At 47.3% G+C, this 24,558-nt stretch overlaps 1 protein-coding gene across 1 annotated transcript in view; it reads right to left on the bottom strand.

Moving 5' to 3' along the window:
- The window catches only part of LOC115124544 (cohesin subunit SA-1), a 46,178-nt gene extending 21,892 nt beyond the window's left edge, over positions 1-24,286 (bottom strand). The window contains exons 1-16 of the mRNA XM_065024525.1: positions 24,137-24,286; positions 23,835-23,955; positions 23,502-23,751; positions 23,291-23,367; positions 10,341-10,545; positions 10,003-10,154; positions 9,818-9,891; positions 9,622-9,745; positions 9,227-9,405; positions 4,258-4,365; positions 3,917-4,149; positions 2,832-3,118; positions 2,399-2,673; positions 2,010-2,271; positions 1,380-1,554; positions 889-1,028 (exon numbers count right to left, since the gene is read on the bottom strand). Of these exons, the coding sequence (XP_064880597.1) occupies positions 889-1,028; positions 1,380-1,554; positions 2,010-2,271; positions 2,399-2,673; positions 2,832-3,118; positions 3,917-4,149; positions 4,258-4,365; positions 9,227-9,405; positions 9,622-9,745; positions 9,818-9,891; positions 10,003-10,154; positions 10,341-10,545; positions 23,291-23,367; positions 23,502-23,751; positions 23,835-23,955; positions 24,137-24,165 (2,691 nt within the window). The 5' untranslated portion in view covers positions 24,166-24,286. The remainder of the gene's footprint in view (positions 1-888; positions 1,029-1,379; positions 1,555-2,009; positions 2,272-2,398; positions 2,674-2,831; positions 3,119-3,916; positions 4,150-4,257; positions 4,366-9,226; positions 9,406-9,621; positions 9,746-9,817; positions 9,892-10,002; positions 10,155-10,340; positions 10,546-23,290; positions 23,368-23,501; positions 23,752-23,834; positions 23,956-24,136) is intronic.
- Positions 24,287-24,558: the final 272 nt, after the last annotated feature.

Here is a 24,558-nt window from a genome sequence, read left to right as displayed (position 1 = left end):
AGAGAGAGAGAGACAGGAGAGAGAGAGAGACAGGAGAGAGAGAGAGAGACAGGAGAGAGAGAGAGACAGGAGAGAGAGAGAGACAGGAGAGAGAGAGAGAGACAGGAGAGAGATACAGAGACAGGAGAGAGATACAGACAGGAGAGAGATACAGAGACAGGAGAGAGATACAGAGACAGGAGAGAGATACAGAGAGAGAGAGAGAGAGAGAGAGAGACAGAGAGAGAGACAGAGAGAGACAAGAGAGAGAGAGAGAGAGAGACAAGAGAGAGAGAGAGAGACAAAGAGAGACAAGAGAGAGAGAGAGACAGAGACAAGAGAGAGACAGAGACAAGAGAGAGAGACAGAGAGAGAGACAGGAGAGAGAGAGAGACAGGAGAGAGAGAGAGACAGGAGAGAGAGAGAGACATGAGAGAGAGAGAGACATGAGAGAGACATGAGAGAGAGAGAGACATGAGAGAGAGAGAGACAGGGAGAGAGAGAGACATGAAAGAGAGAGAGACAGGAGAGAGAGAGAGACAGGAGAGAGAGAGACATGAAAGAGAGAGAGACAGGAGAGAGAGAGACAGGAGAGAGAGAGACAGGAGAGAGATACAGAGACAGGAGAGAGAGAGGAGAAAGAGAGAGAGACCAGTCAGATCTTTACAAGAGGCTAGCATGATGATGTGTGACTATCAGACATGAAATGAAAGCATACAGGGATCAGGGACAGAAACAACTATTGTCATGTTTCATTGAAGTGTCAGACAGATGACACCAGGTCAGATGACACCGGGTCAGATGACACCGGGTCAGATGACACCAGGTCAGATGACACCGGGTCAGATGACACCGGGTCAGATGACACCGGGTCAGATGACACCAGGTCAGATGACACCAGGTCAGCACCTTCATGTAGTGTTTGAAGATGTCTGCAGCAGCAGGCATGTCCACGATGTCATAGATGATGAGTTTGCTGAAGGCTGCGAGCAGGTTTCTCCTCTTGTGAAGAGCTTCTATCTTATTGGCTTCATCCTCCTCATCGCCTTCTGGAGACAGAACATACATACTTAGTGGTCTGTGTGTGTGTGCGTGTGTAGAATGTGTGTGTGTGTAATAATAATAATAATAAGGTGGGTGCTTACAATTCCAATGTTTGAATTGGAAATGTTTTTTTTTTGCATATCCCAACTCCCCCCGAGACACTCTCAGAGAGTGGGGTCACGGCCAGGAATCAGACATTACTGACGGTGACCCTGGAGCAATGAGGGTTAAGTGTCTTGCTCAAGGCATTGGCTGATTTTTCACCTAGTCGGCTAGTGATCTGAACCAGCGACCTTTCGGATACTGACCCAACCGCTAGGCCACCTGCTGTGTGTGTGTGTGTCTCTGTGTCTAACCCATGCTCTGGTTCTCATCGTCCTGGTCTATAAAGACGTGGTCCAGGATGAAGGTGAGCAGCTCGTTCTGTAAGGTGCTGTCTGGGTTGAACACCAGGGCCTCCAGTCCTTCTCTGCCCCCAGACACCAACTGGTGACTGAAGACCATCAGCAGGTCACACAACAACATGAAGGCCTGTTGTACAGGGAGGGAACACATCATCATTAACACCGTTCTTCATCATCACCACCATCATCATCATCAGTTTAAACTGGAGTGAGTCTAGTTCAAGTGGTGTAAACTGGAGTTTAAACTGGTTTGAGACTGGTTTACTGAACTTGAAAAAGACTGGTTGAACAGGTGTGAACTGGTTTGAGACTGGTGTATCAGGGAGAGGACACACACTGCTCTCATCATCATCAGTTTAAACTGGAGTGAGACTGGTCTAAGTGGAGTGAGACTGGTCTAAGTGGAGTGAGACTGGTCTAAGTGGAGTGAGACTGGTCTAAGTGGAGTGAGACTGGTCTCAGTGGAGTGAGACTGGTCTAAGTGGAGTGAGACTGGTCTAAGTGGAGTGAGACTGGTCTAAGTGGAGTGAGACTGGTCTAAGTGGAGTGAGACTGGTCTGACAGGTGCAAACTGGTTCGTACCTGTTCTTTGACAGGTGTGTTGACATTGGACAGACACTGCTGACAGACAGCCAGGAAGGACTTCACCACTCTCCTCAGAGCCACCAGGTCCTCCTTACTAGGAGTTCCCTCTGTGATTTTCACCAGCTGCCACAGTATGGAGTAGTGGGAACACTGCAGGGCCTGGACAGCGATCTGCTCTGGCATGGCCCCCTGCTCAATACCAGCCTTCAACAACCTGTAGCAGCTACCAAACAGGTCCCACCGCGTCAGGTCATGAGCACTGGGAACACACACACACACACCAGTCAGAGTCCTGGGAGGACCTTTATATTCATGACTTACTGAGAGGGACGGCGAGAGGGAGCGAGGGTTCTACTCGAAATGAGACAGAGGATGGAAGGTCTTACTTGTGGAAGGCCGTGAGTCTCTTGAGGGTAGACAGAACGTTGTAGATGTCGTCATCGTCGGCCTCCTCGGCCTCTTGCAGCAGGTCTTCTACGGAGTGTGTGAAGCGGTCCGTTATCTCGTCGATGAGTTGCGAGCGGGCGATGTCCACTCTGTTCATGATGGTGTACTCCTCAGAACACAGGATGCTGTAGGTCTTACTGCAGGCCTCCAGAACATCTGTCTCAATGTGTTTGTCCACCACCTGCCGGATCTGCTTCAGTAAGGCATCTAGGTGCTGGGAGAAGGAGGGGGAGAGAGGAGGGAGAAGGGAGAGAAGGAGAGAGGTCAGTAACTACAGTCACCCATAAAGAAAACGTCACACACGAAAACATTAACTAGGCCTCTCACACACACAAACCGAGCATGCACACACACACACACACACCCTCCTACCTTCTCCATACGCCCAGCGCTGTACACATCCAGATCAAAGAACATAGGGATCTGTAGCAGGTTAGCCACCTTCTCAGAGTCGGCCTGGTACTTAGACAGGAGCATGGGCAGGGCCATGATGAAGTGTTCTGTCAGTTTGTTCTTGTCGTCTATCTGAGTCTTCCTCTCCTTCGCCGTGAGAACACGCTTCCCAGTGCCCCTGCCGACGGGTGGGTGAGCCTCTGCTGCCTGCCGGATGGTACACACCATCAACTCTATCAGGGAACTCTCCTGTCTGTCTGAGAGCACTGTGATGGGATAGAGGAGAGAGAGATCACCGTCTGATTGTCAATCAACTCTTTATAAACAGACACCGGGACACAGACAGACACAAACCGGGACACAGACAGACACAAACCGGGACACAGACAGACACAAACCGGGACACAGACAGACACAAACCGGGACACAGACAGACACAAACCGGGACACAAACAGACACCGGGACACAAACAGACACCGGGACACAAACAGACACCGGGACACAAACAGACACCGGGACACAAACAGACACAAAACAGACACAAAACAGACACCGGGACGTAAACAGACACCGGGACATAAACAGACACCGGGACATAAACAGACACCGGGACATAAACAGACACCGGGACATAAACAGACACCGGGACATAAACAGACACAAAACAGACACCGGGACGTAAACAGACACCGGGACGTAAACAGACACAAAACAGACACCGGGACGTAAACAGACACCGGGACGTAAACAGACACCGGGACGTAAACAGACACCGGGACGTAAACAGACACCGGGACGTAAATAGACACCGGGACGTAAATAGACACCGGGACACAAACAGACACCGGGACACAAACAGACACCGGGACACAAACAGACACCGGGACACAAACAGACACCGGGACACAAACAGACACCGGGACACAAACAGACACTGGGACATAAACAGGCACCGGGACATAAACAGGCACCGGGACACAAACAGGCACCGGGACACAAACAGGCACCGGGACACAAACAGGCACCGGGACATAACCAGTGAGTTTTGGTAAAGATATCTCACCCTCCTCTCCTTGTACAGGCTCCTCCAGCAGTAACTCAGTCATACACTCCCAGTCCTTCAGCAGCTCCTGAGAACTCTCCCACAGAGAGTCCACCAGATAGGCTGCATGTTCATGAAGCTCACTCTCCAAGAAGAACAGCACCAGCATGCGGAGGAGGTTCCCGTTGGGGCTGCTCCTCCCTCTCCTCTTAGCCAACTCCTCCTCTGCCTGGGGGTCATGTCTGCTGAACAACCTGCACACAAAGTGGAATGTTGCTGGAGAAGGTCAATATCAGCCAATAATAGTCGCTGAATGGATTTATGGGTTGGATTTCAACACTCAGACAGGCAGGCAGACTCACTTCCTGTGCAGGAACTCTCCTGCTGCCACGGCAACAGGTCTGTGGGCCGAGTAAACCAGGTGGTAGACATTCTCGCAGTCCTCATTGGACAACGCATCCTCGCTGCCCCTAGAACAACCAATCACAACTAGTGACATTAAAAACGGGGCAGCCAATCCCAAACCGTTACAATAAGTACACAGGGTCCCATTATACGAGTATGTGTGAAATGGTAAACGTTGATATGTTGATATGTAAACGTGTGTTGATATGTTGATATGTAAACGTGTGTTGATATGTTGATATGTAAACGTGTGTTGATATGTTGATATGGAAATGTGTTGATATGTTGATATGTAAACGTGTGTTGATATGTTGATATGTAAACGTGTGTTGATATGTAAACGTGTGTTGATATGTTGATATGTAAACGTGTGTTGATATGTAAACGTGTGTTGATATGTTGATATGTAAACGTGTGTTGATATGTTGATATGTAAACGTGTGTTGATATGTAAACGTGTGTTGATATGTTGATATGTAAACGTGTGTTGATATGTAAACGTGTGTTGATATGTAAACGTGTGTTGATATGTTGATATGTAAACGTGTGTTGATATGTAAACGTGTGTTGATATGTTGATATGTAAACGTGTGTTGATATGTAAACGTGTGTGTGTGTGTTGATACTAGTGGTGTAACGGACCGTAGTTGGTACGGATCACCCCCCACGGTTCGACGCGCATGTGAACCGTGGATCAATTGCAAAGTTGAACCATCATAGTGTGAAATACAGTTTCACTGCCTCTGTTACTTTTTAAAGTCATAATTCCCTAAATCTCGATGCAGAATTGCAGTGAAAAGATGGACGACGACAGATGCTGTGTTTTACTCTGAAGCCTGAAGGTTGATTAGATTTTTTTTTTTTTAAATAAACAGTTGTGTGTAATGTTCACGTGAACGGGGACTTTTGAATCCCAACGAATCATTCCTGGATGCTCACGTTGCAAAAAGCAAAGAAGAAATAAGGGCAGTGACAGACATGGCTAGTGGGAGGAGCTGAAGAACTGGAAAAGACTCCCGCTTCATTAAGTCTCATGTATGGGAGCATTTAGGCTTCCCTGTCAACACCATTACGGTGTGTAGGCATTGAGCCACAGAAAGACGTATGATCAGGGAAATACATGGAGCGTGGCCACATATTTAAAGCATCAGCAGCCTGGTGTGTCAGTGACGGGAACCAACTCAGCCAAGAGACAACTTCTCACCGTGGCATTTAAGCAGCACGACTAAAGTCATCACCAAATCTACTGGGATGTTTATCACTGCAGACACGAGGCCATACTCTGTTGTGGAAAACAAAGGGTTTAAACATACGGTGAAAGTGCTTGAGCCACGCTAACTTCAGTATGGAGATCGTGCCAGGTCTTTATGAAAAAATATCAAAATTGTCAACGAATTATCCAAGGCATCCTCTGTTGCCTCTGTCACCATAATTTGCTAATAAATTCATTAAAAATCCTACATTGTGATTTTCTGGATTTTTTTCCTCATTTTGTCTGTCATAGTTTAAGTGTACCTATGATGAAAATTACAGGCCTCTCTCATCTTAAGAGGGAGAACTTGCACAATTGGTGGCTGACTAAATACTTTTTTGCCCCACTGTAAATGCAGTGATAGAGGCTGGACTGGGGCAGCAGATTTCTTTCTTTGCACGTGATCAATTTAGCATCCCAAAGGGGAATCTCGGGTAACAAGACGGACCTCGGGTAACCAGACGGACCTCGGGTAACCAGACGGACCTCGGGTAACCAGATGGACCGCCTCGTTGGGAGGATCAGGAAGATGGTTTCCTTTTTCCACCGAAGCACGACAGCCGCTCATGTGCTTAAGACCAAGCAGGAAATATTCCAGCTACCGACCCAAAAGCTCTGTCACAACAACATGGAACTCCACCTATGACATGTTGGAGAGACATCTTGAGCAGCAGGCAGCTGTATACTCTGCACTGACAGACAAGACCCTGAAAAAAAAGTCATCCGTCTGATGACGTGAAAGTGGCAGGAGGTCATCCAGGTGGTCAAACCCTTCAAAGCGGTTACAACCCTACTGAGCACTGAAACTGCACTGTCTGTGTCCACGATCCTACCTCTGAAAACAAGGATTCTACAATCCATGGTCCCAAGTAAGGAAAACAGCACCATCACTAGAGATGTCAAGGCTGCCATTAGAGGGGACCTGAAACCCAGGTACCCCCTTAATGTACAGGACTACCTTCATAGATCTACTGCACTGGATCCAATGTTCAAGTCCCTGTCTGTTGCAAGTCCCTGTCTGTTGCAAGTCCCTGTCTGTTGCAAGTCCCTGTCTGTTGCAAGTCCCTGTCTGTTGCAAGTCCCTGTCTCACCTAGACCCTGCACTACAGGAGGACAAACCGTGATCGCACCACTGAGATTGTGGCCACTGAAGAGGTAAAAAATAAATAGAGTTAATTACTTCAATATTAAAAATATACTGCAGTCTAATCTTAGTCTATACTAGAGGTCGACCGATTAATCGGAATGGCCGATTAATTAGGGCCGATTTCAAGTTTTCATAACAATCGGAAATCTGTATTTTTGGGCGCCGATTAAAAAAAAAAAAGATTTTTTAAAAATACCTTTATATAACTAGGCAATTCAGTTAAGAACACATTCTTATTTTCAATGACGGCCTAGGAATGGTGGGTTAACTGCCTTGTTCAGGGGCAGAACGACAGATTTTCACCTTGTTAGCTCGGGGGATCCAATCCTGCAACCTTACAGTTAACTAGTTGTTGAAGGAAATTATAGATGAAATGATTAATAATGTATACATTTCAATTAAAACCATTTATTCTGATACTATATGTTATGAAAATGTGCGGGCTCTTGGTTAAGCTGTTACTGAAAATGTAAGTAAAAACAAATTAATTGTCTGTACCTTGCAGAGTTTAAGGGGGAGAGATGAGATAGCTTTTCAGACAGATAAGAATGTTTTGGTTGGATTCCATTAGTGGAGAGAAGTATATCTTTTAGACAGGTTGGAATGTAGTTTTATGAGGGGAGTAGAAGATCTCCAGAACTGAATACTACGCTATTGTGAGGATGGGAGAGGGTGTGAAACTGATGACGTCATTTTATGTTCTCTTTCTTTAAAATGTAATGTTCTTTCTATTTTGGGTCAGTACTCTCTGGAATTAAACATTATTACCTTGGCTTTTAAGACTGGTCTCAATCTACTTCATGCATAATTAATGAACTTACAAATCATTAATGAATTAGAATTGAGTACGAATTTGTTTTTGGCTTACAAAACACATAGGAATTATAGAAATTCCACTATCACTAGTCCAACGCAATAACAACCTGCCTCTCTCTCGTTGCACTCCACAAGGAGACTGACTGCCTGTTATGCAGTAAGCCAAGGTAAGTTGCTAGCTAGCATTAAACTTATCTTATAAAAAACAATCAATCATAATCACTAGTTAACTACACATGGTTGATAATATTACTACATATTATCTAGCGTCCTACGTTGAATATAATCTGACTGAGCGGTGGTAGGCAGAAGCAGGCACGTAAACATTCATTCAAACAGCACTTTTGTGCGTTTTGCCAGCAGATCTTCGTTGTGCGTCAAGCATTGCGCTGTTTATGACTTCAAACCTATCAACTCCCGAGATGAGGCTGGTGTAACCGAAGTGAAATGGCTAGCTAGTTAGCGCGCGCTAACTAGAGGGACGGAAGCTATACTGTTTCACTGGCAATACTAAAGTGCCTATAAGAACATCCAATAGTCAAAGGTTAATTAAATATAAATGGTATAGAGGGAAATAGTCCTATAATAACTACAACCTAAAACTTCTTACCTGGGAATATTGAAGACTCATGTTAAAAGGAACCATCAGCTTTCGTATGTTCTCATGTTCTGAGCAAGGAACTGAAACGTTAGCTTTCTTACATGGCACATACTGCACTTTTACTTTCTTCTCCAACACTTTGTTTTTGCATTATTTAAACCAAATTGAACATGTTTCATTATTTATTTGAGGCTAAAAAGATTTTATTGATGTATTATATTAAGTTAAAATAAGTGTTCATTCAGTATTGTTGTAATTGTCATTATTACAAATAAAAAATTGCAGATTAATCGGCATCGGCTCTTTTGGTCCTCCAATAATCGGTATTGAAAAATCAGAATCGTCAAACTCTAGTCTATACTATTGATATTAGAAATCCATTGTTAACTTGGAATAAATGGCTTTTATTAAATGTTATTGACCATTATAGTTCTATGAAATATGAAAATAAATAATGAGTTAGTTTTAACAGATCAAGTCATTTTTTCTGCAGAGTCAAGCCACAGAGCTGACAGGGCCAGACTCGGAGGCATCTCCTCCACAAAATCATTCGGCCTTGAAGGAGCTTTTCGGGGAGACCTTTGTGAGCAAGGACACAGGCAAGACGTTTGCCAACACCATCAAAGAGGAGGTGACATCCTACCAGGCAGCAAGCAGCATTCCACTGGATGGTGATCCACTGACATGGTGGAAAAGCAATTGAGTTTAACTACACTCACATTGCTATGATGGCAAGATGCTACCTGGCTGTGCCTGGCACTTCAGTTCCAAGCTAGAGGGTGTTCTCCACGGCAGGGGACATAGTGACTGGAAAGAGGTCTCCCCTCTCCCCAGACATCCTCATCTTTTAGAAGAATAATGTGAAGTTATACAAAAAATAAAAAGTTATAAAAAGTTATATAAACTCAGATCTGTCACTTTAATTTAACAATTGAGTATTGAACATTTTATTTAAACACTGAAAAGTTCCTTACTTGAAGTGTTCTTTCAGTAATAAATGGAAAACAAAGTTATTCGTCTCCTTTTTGTTGCGGAAGCGAAAAGTGATCCGATCCGTGACTCAAAACCGTGAGGTTTGTGTGTGTGTGTGTGTGTGTGTGAGATACGTACTGCAGGATGAGAGTGATCAGTCTAATAGCCTCCACAGCCACGTCATACTCCTTATCCAGAGTCATGGACACGATGCGGTCCTTGAAGCGGTTGGTGAACAGCTCCAGTTTAGGAAACAGTTCTCTGTTGGTGTACAGGTTCTGGAGAGCCTTCAGACACTTCAGACGGACCTCACCTTGCTACGCAGAGAGACAGAGAGAGACAGAGAGGAGACACAGACAGAGAGGAGACACAGACAGAGAGGAGACAGAGGAGACACAGACAGAGAGGAGACACAGACAGAGAGGAGACACAGAGAGAGGAGACACAGAGAGAGACAAAGAGTGTAAGTATATGTGCATGCCCCTGTGTGTGTGTGTGTGTGTGTGTGTGTGTGTGTGTGCGCACGTGCCTACCCGGTCGTGTAAGGTCCATCCTACATATTTCAGGTAGCTGTCGTTGAGGAAGGCGTCAGAGTACATCTTCATCCAAACTCCAATCTCCTCAATACAGATAGCTCTGATCTCAGCTATAGCATCCCTGAAACACACCCCAACACCGTCATCATCACTACTTTCATTAATGTGTGTGTGTGTGTGTGTGTGTGTGTACCTGTAGCGGTGGACAAAGATTCCTTTGAAGATAGAGTTCATCATGTTCTCAATCTCATCCTGGTTCTCCTGGAGCTGTGGGGGAACGACAGTCAGGAGGTCAGAGTGTGTGAAGGTCCGTTTCAGAGGAATGACAGATGTTGGATCCTAGCCCCTCCTCCAACCACCAGCAGACCAATCACGTACCTCCTTCCTCTTCTGCAGCAGCAGCTCTAGCTTCTCATTGGCTCGTTTTCCGGCCATCTTGTTCCTCTCAGCCTCATACTGTCTCTGGGTGTTGTCCTGGTGGATACTGAGGTTCAACGCCACGTTCACCAACGCTGTCATCAACTTCATCGCTGGAGGGAGAGGACAGACAGGGCCACAATACAACTGATAAATATTACAGAGACGTATAGATAGATCTAGTAATCTACACCGAGCAATGACACTGGTCTCCAGGTCTACTACCCTCTCACCATGAGAGGGAGAGAGAGGGAGAGAGAGAGAGAGAGAGAGAGAGCGCAAGAAAGGGAGTCTCTTACCTGCCAGTGTGCTGGTGTGTCTGAAAGCTCTGACCTGTGAGTCAGACAGTCCCGTGAGGAGGGATATGACCGTGTCCATGAGGTACTCATCGTAGATGATGCTGTACTGGCACTGACGTATCAATACGCAGATGAACTCACAGAAGTTGTAGCGGAACTTCTTCCACAGCGGCCCGGGCATGGTGAGAGGGTAGTCCCCACTGTCCTGCAGACCACAGATAAACATGATCAATATGTTGATCTATTACTGGGGTGAGGACATGGTGAGAGGGTAGTCCCCACTGTCCTGCAGACCACAGATAAACATGTTGATCTATTACTGGGATGAGGACATGGTGAGAGGGTAGTCCCCACTGTCCTGCAGACCACAGATAAACAGGATCAATATGTTGATCTATTACTGGGGTGAGGACATGGTGAGAGGGTAGTCCCCACTGTCCTGCAGACCACAGATAAACATGATCAATATGTTGATCTATTACTGGGGTGAGGACATGGTGAGAGGGTAGTCCCCACTGTCCTGCAGACCACAGATAAACATGATCAATATGTTGATCTATTACTGGGGTGAGGACATGGTGAGAGGGTAGTCCCCACTGTCCTGCAGACCACAGATAAACATAGTCCCCACTGTCCTGCAGACCACAGATAAACATGTTGATCTATTACTGGGGTGAGGACATGGTGAGAGGGTAGTCCCCACTGTCCTGCAGACCACAGATAAACACTGTCCTGTAGACCACAGATGATCAATATGTTGATCTATTACTGGGGTGAGGACATGGTGAGAGGGTAGTCCCCACTGTCCTGCAGACCACAGATAAACATGTTGATCTATTACTGGGATGAGGACATGGTGAGAGGTAGTCCCCACTGTCCTGCAGACCACAGATAAACATGTTGATCTATTACTGGGGTGAGGGCATGGTGAGAGGGTAGTCCCCACTGTCCTGCAGACCACAGATAAACACTGGGATGAGGACAATCCCCACTGTCCTGCAGACCACAGATAAACATGATCTGATCTATTACTGGGGTGAGGACATGGTGAGAGGGTAGTCCCCACTGTCCTGCAGACCACAGATAAACATGTTGATCTATTACTGGGATGAGGACATGGTGAGAGGGTAGTCCCCACTGTCCTGCAGACCACAGATAAACATGATCAATATGTTGATCTATTACTGGGGTGAGGACATGGTGAGAGGGTAGTCCCCACTGTCCTGCAGACCACAGATAAACATGTGATGTTGACTATTACTGGGGTGAGGACATGGTGAGAGGGTAGTCCCCACTGTCCTGCAGACCACAGATAAACATGATCAATATGTTGATCTATTACTGGGGTGAGGACATGGTGAGAGGGTAGTCCCCACTGTCCTGCAGACCACAGATAAACATGTTGATCTATTACTGGGGTGAGGACATGGTGAGAGGGTAGTCCCCACTGTCCTGCAGACCACAGATAAACATGATCAATATGTTGATCTATTACTGGGGTGAGGACATGGTGAGAGGGTAGTCCCCACTGTCCTGCAGACCACAGATAAACATGATCAATATGTTGATCTATTACTGGGGTGAGGACATGGTGAGAGGGTAGTCCCCACTGTCCTGCAGACCACAGATAAACATGTTGATCTATTACTGGGGTGAGGACATGGTGAGAGGGTAGTCCCCACTGTCCTGCAGACCACAGATAAACATGTTGATCTATTACTGGGGTGAGGACATGGTGAGAGGGTAGTCCCCACTGTCCTGCAGACCACAGATAAACATGTTGATCTATTACTGGGATGAGGACATGGTGAGAGGGTAGTCCCCACTGTCCTGCAGACCACAGATAAACATGTTGATCTATTACTGAGATGAGGACATGGTGAGAGGGTAGTCCCCACTGTCCTGCAGACCACAGATAAACATGTTGATCTATTACTGGGATGAGGACATGGTGAGAGGGTAGTCCCCACTGTCCTGCAGACCACAGATAAACATGTTGATCTATTACTATGAGGACATGGTGATGGAGGGTAGTCCCCACTGTCCTGCAGACCACAGATAAACATGTTGATCTATTACTGAGATGAGGACATGGTGAGAGGGTAGTCCCCACTGTCCTGCAGACCACAGATAAACATGTTGATCTATTACTGAGATGAGGACATGGTGAGAGGGTAGTCCCCACTGTCCTGCAGACCACAGATAAACATGTTGATCTATTACTGGGATGAGGACATGGTGAGAGGGTAGTCCCCACTGTCCTGCAGACCACAGATAAACATGTTGATCTATTACTGGGATGAGGACATGGTGAGAGGGTAGTCCCCACTGTCCTGCAGACCACAGATAAACATGTTGATCTATTACTGGGATGAGGACATGGTGAGAGGGTAGTCCCCACTGTCCTGCAGACCACAGATAAACATGTTGATCTATTACTGGGGTGAGGACATGGTGAGAGGGTAGTCCCCACTGTCCTGCAGACCACAGATAAACATGTTGATCTATTACTGAGATGAGGACATGGTGAGAGGGTAGTCCCCACTGTCCTGCAGACCACAGATAAACATGTTGATCTATTACTGGGGTGAGGACATGGTGAGAGGGTAGTCCCCACTGTCCTGCAGACCACAGATAAACATGTTGATCTATTACTGGGGTGAGGACATGGTGAGAGGGTAGTCCCCACTGTCCTGCAGACCACAGATAAACATGTTGATCTATTACTGGGGTGAGGACATGGTGAGAGGGTAGTCCCCACTGTCCTGCAGACCACAGATAAACATGATCAATATGTTGATCTATTACTGGGGTGAGGACATGGTGAGAGGGTAGTCCCCACTGTCCTGCAGACCACAGATAAACATGTTGATCTATTACTGGGGTGAGGACATGGTGAGAGGGTAGTCCCCACTGTCCTGCAGACCACAGATAAACATGTTGATCTATTACTGGGGTGAGGACATGGTGAGAGGGTAGTCCCCACTGTCCAGACCACAGATAAACATGTTGATCTATTACTGAGGACAGACTGTCCTGCAGACCACAGATAAACATGTTGATCTATTACTGGGGTGAGGACATGGTGAGAGGGTAGTCCCCACTGTCCTGCAGACCACAGATAAACATGTTGATCTATTACTGGGATGAGGACATGGTGAGGGTAGTCCCCACTGTCCTGCAGACCACAGATAAAAACATGTTGATCTATTACTGGTGAGGACATGGTGAGAGGGTAGTCCCCACTGTCCTGCAGACCACAGATAAACATGTTGATCTATTACTGGGTGAGGACATGGTGAGAGGGTAGTCCCCACTGTCCTGCAGACCACAGATAAACATGTTGATCTATTACTGGGTGAGGACATGGTGAGAGGGTAGTCCCCACTGTCCTGCAGACCACAGATAAACATGTTGATCTATTACTGGGATGAGGACATGGTGAGAGGGTAGTCCCCACTGTCCTGCAGACCACAGATAAACATGATCAATATGTTGATCTATTACTGGGGTGAGGACATGGTGAGAGGGTAGTCCCCACTGTCCTGCAGACCACAGATAAACATGTTGATCTATTACTGGGGTGAGGACATGGTGAGAGGGTAGTCCCCACTGTCCTGCAGACCACAGATAAACATGTTGATCTATTACTGGGGTGAGGACATGGTGAGAGGGTAGTCCCCACTGTCCTGCAGACCACAGATAAACATGTTGATCTATTACTGGGGTGAGGACATGGTGAGAAGTCCCCACTGTCCTGCAGACCACAGATAAACATGTTGATCTATTACTGGGATGAGGACATGGTGAGACGGTAGTCCCCACTGTCCTGTAGACCACAGATAAACAGGATCAATATGTTGATCTATTACTGGGGTGAGGACATGGTGAGAGGGTAGTCCCCACTGTCCTGCAGACCACAGATAAACATGTTGATCTATTACTGGGATGAGGACATGGTGAGAGGGTAGTCCCCACTGTCCTGCAGACCACAGATAAACATGTTGATCTATTACTGGGGTGAGGACATGGTGAGAGGGTAGTCCCCACTGTCCTGCAGACCACAGATAAACATGTTGATCTATTACTGGGATGAGGACATGGTGAGACGGTAGTCCCCACTGTCCTGCAGACCACAGATAAACAACATGTTGATCTATTACTTGAGGACATGGTAGTCCCCACTGTCCTGAGGACATGGTGAGAGGGTAGTCCCCACTGTCCTGCAGACCACAGATAAACATGTTGATCTATTACTGGGGTGAGGACATGGTGAGAGGGTAGTCCCCACTGTCCTGCAGACCACAGATAAACATGATCAATATGTTGATCTATTACTGGGGTGAGGACATGGTGAGAGGGTAGTCCCCACTGTCCTGCAGACCACAGATAAACATGATCAATATGTTGATCTATTACTGGGGTGAGGACATGGTGAGAGGGTAGTCCCCACTGTCCTGCAGACCACAGATAAACATGTTGATCTATTACTGGGGTGAGGACATGGTGAGAGGGTAGTCCCCACTGTCCTGCAGACCACAGATAAACATGTTGATCTATTACTGGGGTGAGGACATGGTGAGAGGGTAGTCCCCACTGTCCTGCAGACCACAGATAAACATGTTGATCTATTACTGGGATGAGGACATGGTGAGAGGGTAGTCCCCACTGTCCTGCAGACCACAGATAAACAATCAATATGTTGATCTATTACTGGGGTGAGGACATGGTGAGAGGGTAGTCCCCACTGTCCTGCAGACCAGATAAACATGTTGATCTAAACATGTGAGGACATGGTGAGAGGGTAGTACTGTCCTGCAGACCACAGATAAACATTGATCTATTACTGGGGTGAGGACATGGTGAGGGTAGTCCCCACTGTCCTGCAGACCACAGATAAACATGTTGATCTATTACTGGGGTGAGGACATGGTGAGAGGGTAGTCCCCACTGTCCTGCAGACCACAGATAAACATGTTGATCTATTACTGGGGTGAGGACATGGTGAGAGGGTAGTCCCCACTGTCCTGCAGACCACAGATAAACATGTTGATCAATATGTTGATCATTATATGGTTGTCCCCACTGTCCTGCAGACCACAGATAAACATGTTGATCTATTACTGGGGTGAGGACATGGTGAGAGGGTAGTCCCCACTGTCCTGCAGACCACAGATAAACATGATCAATATGTTGATCTATTACTGGGGTGAGGACATGGTGAGAGGGTAGTCCCCACTGTCCTGCAGACCACAGATAAACATGTTGATCTATTACTGGGGTGAGGACATGGTGAGAGGGTAGTCCCCACTGTCCTGCAGACCACAGATAAACATGTTGATCTATTACTGGGGTGAGGACATGGTGAGAGGGTAGTCCCCACTGTCCTGCAGACCACAGATAAACATGTTGATCTATTACTGGGATGAGGACATGGTGAGAGGGTAGTCCCCACTGTCCTGCAGAACATGATAAACATGTTGATCTATTACTGGGATGAGGACATGGTGAGAGGGTAGTCCCCACTGTCCTGCAGACCACAGATAAACATGTTGATCTATTACTGAGATGAGGACATGGTGAGAGGGTAGTCCCCACTGTCCTGCAGACCACAGATAAACATGTTGATCTATTACTGGGGTGAGGACATGGTGAGAGGGTAGTCCCCACTGTCCTGCAGACCACAGATAAACATGTTGATCTATTACTGGGATGAGGACATGGTGAGAGGGTAGTCCCCACTGTCCTGCAGACCACAGATAAACATGATCAATATGTTGATCTATTACTGGGGTGAGGACATGGTGAGAGGGTAGTCCCCACTGTCCTGCAGACCACAGATAAACATGTTGATCTATTATTGAGGACATGGTGGTAGTCCCCACTGTCCTGCAGAGGACATGGTGAGAGGACATGGTAGTCCCCACTGTCCTGCAGACCACAGATAAACATGTTGATCTATTACTGGGGTGAGGACATGGTGAGAGGGTAGTCCCCACTGTCCTGCAGACCACAGATAAACATGTTGATCTATTACTGGGATGAGGACATGGTGAGAGGGTAGTCCCCACTGTCCTGCAGACCACAGATAAACATGTTGATCTATTACTGAGATGAGGACATGGTGAGAGGGTAGTCCCCACTGTCCTGCAGACCACAGATAAACATGTTGATCTATTACTGGGATGAGGACATGGTGAGAGGGTAGTCCCCACTGTCCTGCAGACCACAGATAAACATGTTGATCTATTACTGAGATGAGGACATGGTGAGAGGGTAGTCCCCACTGTCCTGCAGACCACAGATAAACATGTTGATCTATTACTGAGATGAGGACATGGTGAGAGGGTAGTCCCCACTGTCCTGCAGACCACAGATAAACATGTTGATCTATTACTGAGATGAGGACATGGTGAGAGGGTAGTCCCCACTGTCCTGCAGACCACAGATAAACATGTTGATCTATTACTGAGATGAGGACATGGTGAGAGGGTAGTCCCCACTGTCCTGCAGACCACAGATAAACATGTTGATCTATTACTGAGATGAGGACATGGTGAGAGGGTAGTCCCCACTGTCCTGCAGACCACAGATAAACATGTTGATCTATTACTGAGATGAGGACATGGTGAGAGGGTAGTCCCCACTGTCCTGCAGACCACAGATAAACATGTTGATCTATTACTGAGATGAGGACATGGTGAGAGGGTAGTCCCCACTGTCCTTGATAAACATGTTGATCTATTACTGAGATGAGGACATGGTGAGAGGGTAGTCCCCACTGTCCTGCAGACCACAGATAAACATGTTGATCTATTACTGGGGTGAGGACATGGTGAGAGGGTAGTCCCCACTGTCCTGCAGACCACAGATAAACATGTTGATCTATTACTGGGATGAGGACATGGTGAGAGGGTAGTCCCCACTGTCCTGCAGACCACAGATAAACATGTTGATCTATTACTGAGATGAGGACATGGTGAGAGGGTAGTCCCCACTGTCCTGCAGACCACAGATAAACATGTTGATCTATTACTGGGATGAGGACATGGTGAGAGGGTAGTCCCCACTGTCCTGCAGACCACAGATAAACATGTTGATCTATTACTGGGATGAGGACATGGTGAGAGGGTAGTCCCCACTGTCCTGCAGACCACAGATAAACATGTTGATCTATTACTGGGGTGAGGACATGGTGAGAGGGTAGTCCCCACTGTCCTGCAGACCACAGATAAACATGATGTTGATCTATTACTGGGGATGAGGACATGGTGAGAGGGTAGTCCCCACTGTCCTGCAGACAGATAAACATGTTGATCTATTACTGGGATGAGGACATGGTGAGAGGGTAGTCCCCACTGTCCTGCAGACCACAGATAAACATCTATTACTGGGGTGAGGACATGGTGAGAGGGTAGTCCCCACTGTCCTGCAGACCACAGATAAACATGTTGATCTATTACTGGGATCTATTACTGGGGTGAGGACATGGTGAGAGGGTAGTCCCCACTGTCCTGCAGACCAGATAAACATGTTGATCTATTACTGGGATGAGGACATGGTGAGAGGGAGTCCCCAAGATAAACAGGATCAATATGTTGATCTATTACTGGGGTGAGGACATGGTGAGAGGGTAGTCCCCACTGTCCTGCAGACCACAGATAAACATGTTGATCTATTACTGGGGTGAGGACATGGTGAGAGGGTAGTCCCCACTGTCCTGCAGACCACAGATAAACATGTTGATCTATTACTGGGGTGAACATGGTGAGAGGGTAGTCCCCACTGTCCTGCAGACCACAGATAAACATGTTGATCTATTACTGGGATGAGGACATGGTGAGAGGGTAGTCCCCACTGTCCTGCAGACCACAGATAAACATGTTGATCTATTACTGGGGTGAGGACATGGTGAGAGGGTAGACTGTCCTGCAGACCACAGATAAACATGTTGATCTATTACTGGGATGAGGACATGGTGTAGTCCCCACTGTCCTGCAGACCACAGATAAACATGTTGATCTATTACTGGGTGAGGACATGGTGAGAGGGTAGTCCCCACTGTCCTGCAGACCACAGATAAACATGTTGATCTATTACTGGGGTGAGGACATGGTGAGAGGGTAGTCCCCACTGTCCTGCAGACCACAGATAAACATGTTGATCTATTACTGGGGTGAGGACATGGTGAGAGGGTAGTCCCCACTGTCCTGCAGACCACAGATAAACATGTTGATCTATTACTGGGATGAGGACATGGTGAGAGGGTAGTCCCCACTGTCCTGCAGACCACAGATAAACATGTTGATCTATTACTGGGGTGAGGGCATGGTGAGAGGGTAGTCCCCACTGTCCTGCAGACCACAGATAAACATGTTGATCTATTACTGGGATGAGGACATGGTGAGACGGTAGTCCCCACTGTCCTGTAGACCACAGATAAACAGGATCAATATGTTGATCTATTACTGGGGTGAGGACATGGTGAGAGGGTAGTCCCCACTGTCCTGCAGACCACAGATAAACATGTTGATCTATTACTGGGATGAGGACATGGTGAGAGGGTAGTCCCCACTGTCCTGCAGACCACATATAAACATGTTGATCTATTACTGGGGTGAGGGCATGGTGAGAGGGTAGTCCCCACTGTCCTGCAGACCACAGATAAACATGTTGTGAGGACATGGTGAGAGGGTAGTCCCCACTGTCCTGCAGACCACAGATAAACATGTTGATCTATTACTGGGATGAGGACATGGTGAGACGGTAGTCCCCACTGTCCTGTAGACCACAGATAAACAGGATCAACATGTTGATCTATTACTGGGGTGAGGACATGGTGAGAGGGTAGTCCCCACTGTCCTGCAGACCACAGATAAACATGTTGATCTATTACTGGGGTGAGGACATGGTGAGAGGGTAGTCCCCACTGTCCTGCAGACCACAGATAAACATGTTGATCTATTACTGGGGTGAGGACATGGTGAGAGGGTAGTCCCCACTGTCCTGCAGACCACAGATAAACATGTTGATCTATTACTGGGGTGAGGACATGGTGAGAGGGTAGTCCCCACTGTCCTGCAGACATGTTGATCACAGATAAACATGTTGATCTATTACTGGGGTGAGGACATGGTGAGAGGGTAGTCCCCACTGTCCTGCAGACCACAGATAAACATGTTGATCTATTACTGGGGTGAGGACATGGTGAGAGGGTAGTCCCCACTGTCCTGCAGATCATGTTGATCTATTACTGGGGTGAGGACATGGTGAGAGGGTAGTCCCCACTGTCCTGCAGACCACAGATAAACATGTTGATCTATTACTGGGGTGAGGACATGGTGAGAGGGTAGTCCCCACTGTCCTGCAGACCACAGATAAACATGTTGATCTATTACTGGGTGAGGACATGGTGAGAGGGTAGTCCCCACTGTCCTGCAGACCACAGATAAACAATATGTTGATCTATTACTGGGGTGAGGACATGGTGAGAGGGTAGTCCCCACTGTCCTGCAGACCACAGATAAACATGTTGATCTATTACTGGGGTGAGGACATGGTGAGAGGGTAGTCCCCACTGTCCTGCAGACCACCATGTTGATCTATTACTGGGGTGAGGACATGGTGAGAGGGTAGTCCCCACTGTCCTGCAGACCACAGATAAACATGATCAATTGTTGATCTATTACTGGGGTGAGGACATGGTGAGAGGGTAGTCCCCACTGTCCTGCAGACCACAGATAAACATGTTGATCTATTACTGAGGTGAGGACATGGTGAGAGGTAGTCCCCACTGTCCTGCAGACCACAGATAAACATGTTGATCTATTACTGGGATGAGGACATGGTGAGAGGGTAGTCCCCATCTGCAGACCAGATAAACAGAGTGAAGGGTAGTCCCACTGATCAACATGTTGATCTATTACTGGGGTGAGGACATGGTGAGAGGGTAGTCCCCACTGTCCTGCAGACCACAGATAAACATGTTGATCTATAGAGTGAGGAATGCAGACCACAGATAAACATGTTGATCTATTATGTTGATCAGATAAACATGTTACTGGGGTGAGGACATGGTGAGAGGGTAGTCCCCACTGTCCTGCAGACCACAGATAAACATGTTGATCTATTACTGAGGTGAGGACATGGTGAGAGGGTAGTCCCCACTGTCCTGCAGACCACAGATAAACATGTTGATCATGACATTGATCTGCAGATTAAACATGTTGAGATGAGGACATGGTGAGAGGGTAGTCCCCACTGTCCTGCAGACCACAGATAAACATGTTGATCTATTACTGAGATGAGGACATGGTGAGAGGGTAGTCCCCACTGTCCTGCAGACCACAGATAAACATGTTGATCTATTACTGGAGATGAGGACATGGTGAGAGGGTAGTCCCCACTGTCCTGCAGACCACAGATAAACATGTTGATCTATTACTGAGATGAGGACATGGTGAGAGGGTAGTCCCCACTGTCCTGCAGACCACAGATAAACATGTTGATCTATTACTGAGATGAGGACATGGTGAGAGGGTAGTCCCCACTGTCCTGCAGACCACAGATAAACATGTTGATCTATTACTGAGATGAGGACATGGTGAGAGGGTAGTCCCCACTGTCCTGCAGACCACAGATAAACATGTTGATCTATTACTGAGATGAGGACATGGTGAGAGGGTAGTCCCCACTGTCCTGCAGACCACAGATAAACATGTTGATCTATTACTGAGATGAGGACATGGTGAGAGGGTCCCCACTGTCCTGCAGACCACAGATAAACATGTTGTGAGGACATGGTGAGAGGGTAGTCCCCACTGTCCTGCAGACCACAGATAAACATGTTGATCTATTACTGAGATGAGGACATGGTGAGAGGGTAGTCCCCACTGTCCTGCAGACCACAGATAAACATGTTGATCTATTACTGAGATGAGGACATGGTGAGAGGGTAGTCCCCACTGTCCTGCAGACCACAGATAAACATGTTGATCTATTACTGGATGAGGACATGGTGAGAGGGTAGTCCCCACTGTCCTGCAGACCACAGATAAACATGTTGATCTATTACTGAGATGAGGACATGGTGAGAGGGTAGTCCCCACTGTCCTGCAGACCACAGATAAACATGTTGATCTATTACTGGGGTGAGGACATGGTGAGAGGGTAGTCCCCACTGTCCTGCAGACCACAGATAAACATGTTGATCTATTACTGGGATGAGGACATGGTGAGAGGGTAGTCCCCACTGTCCTGCAGACCACAGATAAACATGTTGATCTATTACTGAGATGAGGACATGGTGAGAGGGTAGTCCCCACTGTCCTGCAGACCACAGATAAACATGTTGATCTATTACTGAGATGAGGACATGGTGAGAGGGTAGTCCCCACTGTCCTGCAGACCACAGATAAACATGTTGATCTATTACTGAGATGAGGACATGGTGAGAGGGTAGTCCCCACTGTCCTGCAGACCACAGATAAACATGTTGATCTATTACTGGGGTGAGGACATGGTGAGAGGGTAGTCCCCACTGTCCTGCAGACCACAGATAAACATGTTGATCTATTACTGGGATGAGGACATGGTGAGAGGGTAGTCCCCACTGTCCTGCAGACCACAGATAAACATGTTGATCTATTACTGGGATGAGGACATGGTGAGAGGTAGTCCCCACTGTCCTGCAGACCACAGATAAACATGTTGATCTATTACTGGGGTGAGGACATGGTGAGAGGGTAGTCCCCACTGTCCTGCAGACCACAGATAAACATGTTGATCTATTACTGGGATGAGGACATGGTGAGAGGGTAGTCCCCACTGTCCTGCAGACCACAGATAAACATGTTGATCTATTACTGGGGTGAGGACATGGTGAGAGGGTAGTCCCCACTGTTGCAGAGATAAACATGTTGATCTATTACTGGGACATGAGGACATGGTGAGAGGGTGTCCCCACTGTCCTGCAGACCACAGATAAACATGTTGATCTATTACTGGGTCCCCACTGTGAGGACATGGTGAGAGGGTAGTCCCCACTGTCCTGCAGACCACAGATAAACATGTTGATCTATTACTGGGATGAGGACATGGTGAGAGGGTAGTCCCCACTGTCCTGCAGACCACAGATAAACATGTTGATCTATTACTGAGATGAGGACATGGTGAGAGGGTAGTCCCCACTGTCCTGCAGACCACAGATAAACATGTTGATCTATTACTGGGGTGAGGACATGGTGAGAGGGTAGTCCCCACTGTCCTGCAGACCACAGATAAACATGTTGATCATTACTGAGATGAGGACATGGTGAGAGGTAGTCCCCACTGTCCTGCAGACCACAGATAAACATGTTGAATGAGGACATGGTGAGGGTAGTCCCCACTGTCCTGCAGACCACAGATAAACATGTTGATCTATTACTGGGGTGAGGACATGGTGAGAGGGGTCAGATAAACATGTTGATCACTGGGGTGAGGACATGGTGAGAGGGTAGTCCCCACTGTCCTGCAGACCACAGATAAACATGTTGATCTATTACTGGGGTGAGGACATGGTGAGAGGTAGTCCCCACTGTCCTGCAGACCACAGATAAACAGGATGAGGACAATATGTTGATCATGTTACTGGGGTGAGGACATGGTGAGAGGGTAGTCCCCACTGTCCTGCAGACCACAGATAAACATGTTGATCTATTACTGGGATGAGGACATGGTGAGAGGGTAGTCCCCACTGTCCTGCAGACCACAGATAAACATGTTGATCTATTACTGAGATGAGGACATGGTGAGAGGGTCGTCAATCAATTAAGATTTATTTATAAAGCCCTTTTTATAATCATCAGTTGTCACACTGTCCTTGACGTACATCAATACGTTAATACACACGTCAGTCTATATCCTCCCTCCCTCCCCTCATCTGACCAATGACAGCTTTGATGCATTACCTCGTCAAACTCCTCTGTCATCTTCCTGATGATCTCCGCGTTCTGCATGTTCCGGAACATCTCGATGCGCACCGTGCCTGAAGAGGGTTACGCACAACCACAATACAACCTTTTAACAACCACAATACAACAGTTCAACAACCAACCTGGAAATGAGGCCTATATAAATCAGAATGTTGTCTGGTGTGTCGGTAGCGGTTAACAGTAATACCTTTGCAGCCAGAACACTGGATAAAGAAGTTGATGAGGTCCAGTAAGGCGATGTCTCTGTCCTGCTTGTACGACTCGATCCAGTCATCAACCACAGACTGCATGGCACTCTTTCCCATTCTGACCACCTCAAACAGAGTGACAGGGTCTCCTCCCTCGCCGTTGGTCTGAGGGACCCCATTGGCCTTCCTCCCTTTAGCCCCGCCTGTAGCCTTCTCCGCTGGGGACTTCCGAGGCTTCTTATTGGCTGCCTTAAAAAGGGAGGGGCAAAGGGTTCAGATATACAGGAAGAGACTATGCAGAAAGAAGGAACCTCGTAGAAAGGTGTTCTTACTGGTGGTCTGCCAGGCCTCCCTCTCTTCTTCTTGCCTTTAGTGTCTGTCGGGTCCTCCAGCTCACTCACACTCACACTCAGACTCACTGTGTCTGCCGCTCCGCTCTCATTGGACGAGTCCCTGCAACACACACCCACACACACACACTTATACTGAGGGATATACATACATAATTCTACCCACAATCAGCAGTCACAACATACATTACACACACACCTACGTTCGACTAATTACCGCATCAGGGGTGTGTTGTGATCTCTTAATGAGGCTTTGGTTGACGATGCAACGGGGAAAGACTCACTGTAGGACAGGCAGCTCAGAGGTGATCATCCTGACTGCTGCAGGGGAGGGGTGTGTGTCCTCAGGAAAGAGTGGGTGTGTGTGGTCCGCTGGAGGGAGGGGTGTGTGTCCTCAGGAAAGGGTGGGTGTGTGTGGTCCGCTGGAGGGCGGGGGGGGTTGAGTCAGCCGTGCGCGTGTGTGGTGGGGGTTACAGAGGGGTGACCAAATTCACTCAACACTGGAGACAGCTCTCACAACACACCAGCCCCTAGAGAGAGAGAGAGAGAGAGAGAGAGAGAGAGAGAGAGAGTGAACCACAGTTTAGCCATTTGTCACAAATGTCTGGTGATTTGGTTTGGAATATTCTCAACATTTACAGAACTTGAAAAAGAGAACGAAAAAAGGAATGATAGGTGAAAGAATGAGTAGTAGAGGAGAGATAGA

Source organism: Oncorhynchus nerka, linkage group LG2 (genome assembly GCF_034236695.1).
Source record: "Oncorhynchus nerka isolate Pitt River linkage group LG2, Oner_Uvic_2.0, whole genome shotgun sequence".
Lineage (NCBI taxonomy): Eukaryota > Metazoa > Chordata > Actinopteri > Salmoniformes > Salmonidae > Oncorhynchus > Oncorhynchus nerka.
This window is presented reverse-complemented; position numbering and strand designations above follow the sequence as displayed.